The 5,835-nt window shown below is 57.4% G+C and overlaps 1 protein-coding gene across 7 annotated transcripts in view; it reads right to left on the reverse strand.

Moving 5' to 3' along the window:
- ORMDL3 (ORMDL sphingolipid biosynthesis regulator 3) overlaps positions 1-5,185 on the reverse strand; it is a 6,215-nt gene extending 1,030 nt beyond the window's left edge. Inside the window, exons 1-5 of one of the 7 annotated variants that reach the window (XM_015570895.1) lie at positions 5,038-5,184; positions 2,729-2,871; positions 1,400-1,598; positions 554-705; positions 1-139 (exon numbers count right to left, since the gene is read on the reverse strand). In XM_015570895.1, the coding sequence (XP_015426381.1) occupies positions 4-139; positions 554-705; positions 1,400-1,573 (462 nt within the window). In that variant the 5' untranslated portion in view covers positions 1,574-1,598; positions 2,729-2,871; positions 5,038-5,184 and the 3' untranslated portion in view covers positions 1-3. The other 6 variants (XM_006774318.2, XM_015570894.1, XM_006774322.2 and 3 more) reach the window with 6 other exon arrangements.
- Between the last annotated feature and the right edge of the window lie 650 nt (positions 5,186-5,835).

A 5,835-nucleotide genomic window follows, 5' to 3' on the forward strand; every position in this document is an offset into this window, starting at 1 on the left:
TCCTCAGTACTTATTGATTCCAAAAATCCGGACTCCATGGAGCTGGGGCAGCTTGGGGATGAGCACGCTCATCAAAGACACAGTGTTCAGGATGAAATGGATCTGGTCGTACTTGGTATAGAAGCTGGTGAGAAAGTACCTGGTGGAAAAGGTTAAGGAGAGTATAAGACTTTGCTTGGAGGACCCCTTCCTCCCTCACTCCCTGGGTGGGGAGAGGCAAATTCCTGACAGCTCAGATGTTATGGGAAAGGCCCTCAGGACAGAAGTAAGATGGCAAGATCTCCCCAAATAAAGACACCCCTCCCAAATCAGTCCCCTCACTTTACCCCAGGCCTGTGGGCCTACCTCACTGGCAGGAAGGAAACCTCAATTGAAAAAAGGGTCAGGGAGGCACAAGGCCTGAGCCCAGCATATGGCCATGGATGCTCTGACTTACCTTCCTCATTCCTACGCTAAGAGTCAAACCGGGGAGGGGTTTAGACCTGGTGGGGCCCCAGGGTCCCCCGGGGCCTTGGCCTGCCTACTAGCATCCTCCTCTACCCAGGGCACTCACAGCACAATGGGTGTGATGGTCAAGAACTTCCGAGACGCTGTGAACTGAACCCCATAGTCCATCTGCTCCCAGTGGGTTAGCAATCTTGCCTTGCCCTGGTCCGGGGTCTCGAAGGGTGTCCCCTTCACCGTGTGCAGAAAGATGTACATGCCCTGGAGGGAGGGGCTTTCATTAGAGGACACAAAAGGCAAAAGGCCCGCCAGCTCAGCTCCTCCACCCAAGTCACAGAAGTGGGCTCTGGGTGACCCGAGCCTCCCTCTGGCGGGCAGGGGCATGTGGGCTGGAAGTCAGGATGAAGCAGCTGGGAGTCTGTCAGGAGAATAAGGGTGAGAGGGCAGGCCTGACATGAGGAGACACATGGAAGGGGGTCGCTCCCTGCGCCAGCCGGGAGGGACAAGCTGATGGGAAGGAACTAGGCCCCTGCCTCGCCACGAAAAGAGTAAAAGGTAGCAAGCAAGTGGCGAGGGAGCAGAGAGAGGCAAGAGGCAAGATGGTGTGAGATCCTAATTTGGGAAAGGGGCATTTCTGCTCCAGGCTGGGCACCTGGGTCCCAGGGACTCTTTGGGACCCATAGTTCAGCTCTCGATGGCCCATCTTCCAGGTCCACTAGCGATCCCATCCTGGAGATGGGACAAATCTGCAGATTTTAGTCCTCCTGTTGGAGTGCACAGGGCTGGAACCCAGACAGGGGAGTGGGTCAGAGATGAGAGCTTGGTCTGGACTGTGGTGACAGATGTTATCAGATGTCACCCTGACTTCTGGCCCAGGTCTGGGGGCCCCTTGTACTCCTCAGTCCCACCAAAGAGCAGCTCACACGGTCAGGGTGGGCAGCAGGCAGGCCCTCACCATGTTGTGGATGAGGTTGGTGAGGGTCCAGACGACAGGGACGCTCACGAAGGGGATGCTGAGCAGCACGACGTGGAGAAGGCCGATGGCCAGCACGTAGGAGAGCCAGATGCCGCGGCTGTTCATCACCCGTGTGTTAGGGTTCACCTCGCTGTGTGCCGTGCCCACGTTCATCCTGCTGCCCCCTCCTGCCGCTGCTCTGCAAACAAGCAGCACAGGTGAGACAGGTCACACCACTTTCTCTGCCCCCTCACACCCTCCAAATCTGCTCTCCCCAAGAATTCCAGGCAGTTCTACTGTTTTGACTCATAAACAAGGAGGCCAGAGAAAGTCCACGTGGACTTAACTCTATATCAGCCGTGGGCAAACTACAGCCCGCGGACTGGATCCGGCCCGTTTGAAATGAATATAACTAAAAAAAAAAAAAAAGACCATACCCTTTTATGTAATGATGTTTACTTTGAATTTACATTAGTTCACACAAACACTCCATCCATGCTTTTGTTCCGGCCCTCCGGTCCAGTTTAAGAACCCATTGTGGCCCTGGAGTCAAAAAGTTTGCCCACCCCTGCTCTATACATTTCCCAGATGCTAGGATGGGATAAGTACCATCCATCATCCATCAGGACAGTCAGTCCCCTTCCAGGCGGACTGCCTGGATGGACAGGTCAGGAAGCATCCAGTCCCACAGCAAGAAACCACTGCCCCTCCCCCAGTCTCATCCTCCAGAGCATTCTCACCAGGGCCCTCTTCCCACAACGCCTGTACCCTAAGAATCATTCAGCATAAACCCTGCTGGGCTCTCACTGAGGGCTGATATGGGACATCTACCCCTTTCCCACCTTCCTCATCAGATTGAATAAAAAAAGATCTCCTCTCTGCCTGCAAGGAGATCACTGGACGACATATTTGGGGAGGGGGGTCATTGCTTCTACCCATCGCCCCTAATTCTCCAGTACTGGGTCTACAATCCAGACCCAGGAGACCTGACAGGATAAAAAGGCGATGGGAGAGAAAAAAGGAGAAAACGACAGACTAGGGACAACCTTTGCCCAGACCTGGAAGCCTCCTTCTTGGTGACACAAAACAACCCAATCAGATGTTTTCTCCATTTGGCAGCAACTCAGGCTAGCCCTCGTGATGCCACCCCCTCTGCTGCCAAACCACCAGGGCCCTTTTCCCCACCAGAGAGGCGAGGACAGAGAACACAGCCAACATCTCCAGCCCCACAGTAGCTGGGATCCAGATCAACATACCCCTCCCAATGTCACAAAATCATACCTGCGGCCTCTCTCCTGCCCCCTCTCCTCTCACCCCTCCCATCCTCACTTCAGCTTCTGTTCCCAGCACCTATTCAGGTGTTAGCAGCACCGGGCCTCTCCTTGCCCCGCTCTGATGGCAGAAGCATGCAGCACGAGGAACCAGGAGGACTGCCCTTGGTGTCCAGGTAACAATGCACCTCGGCTGCATTCCTAGATGCAGGTAAGGAAGGGAATGAGCAGTCCCTTGTCCAGAGCTCTGCTGTCCCCAGATCCCAGAGGGCCCTGTGACCAGCAGGAGGTGGGAACAGATGGTGCCTTTGTACTGGCTCACCTCCTGAGCTGAGGGAAGGCCCTGCCTGATAAAGACCCTAAGGTCATCACCATGGTTACAGCCCCATCTTTCCTGGGGGCACAGAAAGGGGTCCCAGGTGGGGGCATCCTAGAAGTGCCCAGAAGGCCACATCCTAACCCTGCTGCAACGAACCCCCTCAGACTCAGTTGCAATCTCTCTCTGACTGGATCACGGCCAAGCCTGTATAGTCGCCAGAATTCTCAAGGATCGGTTCCTCAGTTCCAGGATAACGGGAACAAGTTTCCTCTTCTCAGACAGCTCACAGTTCAGAGACCTCAGGGGAAACGTGACACACAACACACTTCTCCAATATGCAAACAGACGTGAGATGACCCAGGGTGCATCCTAGAAGATGGATGCTCCTGGGGCCCATCGCCTCAGCATTAGGCTGGCTAATTGGGCCCAACAGAAGCCCAGGGAACTAGAAAACCTGGACGGGCTCAGTTGTTTACCTTCCCAGGGGCTTGGGGCTTCAGTCACCCTAACACAGCTCCTGGGAACCAACTATGCAAAAGCCTCCACCTTGGGGGGTAGGTAGAGAGAGATCGGGGCTGGCTAGGAAGTGAGGGCTCTGAAGGGCTTACCACTGACTAAGGAAAGAGAAACAGTTCCCAAGTCTACCACTCCGCCCTCACCTAGACCTCCAAGGTGTAGAAGTAGAGCCCCCTAGCCCTTCCTGGTATTTTGTCCAGGAGTGCCAAGATCATTCTGAATCCCAGATCATTCTACACGCCTTTTCTGGCTGAAACCGGGCATCCCATGAAGCCTGATGAGTTCAGGAGGGGCCTGCACTCAGGGCCTAACGGACACTCTGGAAAGCTTCTTCCTGAACCTGAACACTATGTGCCCTGAGAGCAGGAATCCCAGGAGATCCACAACCTCCAAAAATGACAGCCCAGATCAATAAACTAAGAAAGCGATTGGCAGCCAGGAAGCACTCTGGAGCCTTGTGTGTGACTAAGGGTACATTTCACTTCCGTTTGTAAAATAACCAGTTGCCCCCAGCCCAGGAGGAGAGCTGCGGGCAGAAGCAGCTGGCAGAGGTAAAGCACGTCTACAGCAGCGGAGGCTGAAAAGTTCCGAGGCCAGAGCTGGCAGGTGGCCGCCTGTGCCAGCCCCTGAAGTGGTTTCATAACCTGCCTCAAACCAGAGCCTCCAGCAACTCCGTTCTGTTAACTACTTTCCTGCTGGTAGCTCTTTCCGACTACTTCCCTCCCCTCCCCCGGACTCCACACACAAATATGCCTGCCCGGCGTGTCTGTCAAACACCTAAGCCAAGACCACAGCGTGTCCCAGGGCAGCTGCCAGGTGAGCCATTCCCATTCTCTCCCACAAGTGGGGCAGCCCTTTAAGCAACGAACCTTTTCCCTTCTGGGGGAGGAGCGCAAAACGTCTAAGCCTGCAAATGGACCCCGACGGGGAGTCCCTGGCAGCACGCCACAATGCCGCGTTCACTCTGCCACCCCTCCGCACGGGGGCTTGCTTACCTCTTAGCTCGGGCCCTGCTTCCCGGGCTGCGGTGGGCGGTGGGCACGGAAAGAAGGCGAATCCTAGGGCGAACCCCTGCTCTCCCGGGGACAAGGTGAAGCAAGAGGCGGGGTCCTCACTATTGTTTGGGTTTTCTGAGTGGGACCTCAAACCGAACGGGGGACCTCCCGCTCCGCTCCCCGGCCTGGGACCTCGCACTCGGAGCCTGGCTGGGTCCGGAGCCTCACCCCCACCTCCGCGCGTCCACCCAGCCCTGGAAGCGGCCAAACCTTCATCCCCGAAGCCCAGCCGCTCCGGGCCCCTCACCCCGAGCCGGAGCTCGAGCGCTCCTCCCGACGCTCCACCCTCGGCCCCCGCCCCCACTTTCGCCTTTGGGTATCCCTAGGGCTGATGCACGCCCCCACCTCCGCTCGCCCGGCCCCGGTCCCCTCCAGCTCGGGGCGCCTCCCCTGCAGCTCCCACCTCCTTTCCCGCCCCACCTCTAGCGCCAGGAGCCTCCGGGTTCGGCCACCCGCAGGCCGCCCATTCGGACTCACCGTGCGGAGCCGGGGGTCCAGGGCCCTCGAGGGCCCGCGAGAGGTGCCCGGGGGCGGGGGCCGCTGCTTTACTAACAACCCGCGGCGGTAGCCACCCCGCTGGCCCTTCGGCCGAATCAGCGCCCCGCGCCGGCCCTCGCGGCGTCACCGCCCAGCGCCGACTTCCCGATGCCTCCTGGGAGTTGTAGTTTCTTCCCCTGCCCTAGTACCGGCCCTCCCGACGCCACCTGGGACTTGTAGTCCCCCTCCCGGCGTCCACCTTCTCCAGGAGCGGCCTCGCTGGGCCCCTCGGACGTTTCCATAGGACGTGATACAAAGATCAGATGGTATTGCTTTGGGGCATAATAACTGCTTTTGCGTCCGCGCCCGCTTCAAGTGCAGTTTACACATCCCCCATTTTGCAGATAAGGAAACTCGGAGTTTTAAGTGACTTGCCATAGGTCCCTGCTGGGTCCCAACCGGGACCAGAGCCCAGAATTTGATCTCAGGTCAGAGTTTTTTCAATAACACCTCGCTGCCTCCACCCTGGCCCCAGAGTGGCTCCTCCAGAATCGGACCAGCCCAGCCCTTTGTCCTGCTCGGCCTTCCTGGAAGCGGGCTTAGAATGAGAGTGTGGAGAGCAGAGAACGCGGCCTGTGGGCAGCATTTGTCCAGAGCCTGACTGCTCAGTTACAGGTGGCTCAGGCCAGGCCACATCCTTGACCTCCCTCATTCCACGTCAGAAGAGGATGCCTGTCTTGGGAAGATTCCTTGAAGAATAGTTAGGGCCCTTCATTCCAGTCCCAGGTGGGCACGTGT

Source organism: Myotis davidii, unplaced genomic scaffold, assembly GCF_000327345.1.
Source record: "Myotis davidii unplaced genomic scaffold, ASM32734v1 scaffold327, whole genome shotgun sequence".
Lineage (NCBI taxonomy): Eukaryota > Metazoa > Chordata > Mammalia > Chiroptera > Vespertilionidae > Myotis > Myotis davidii.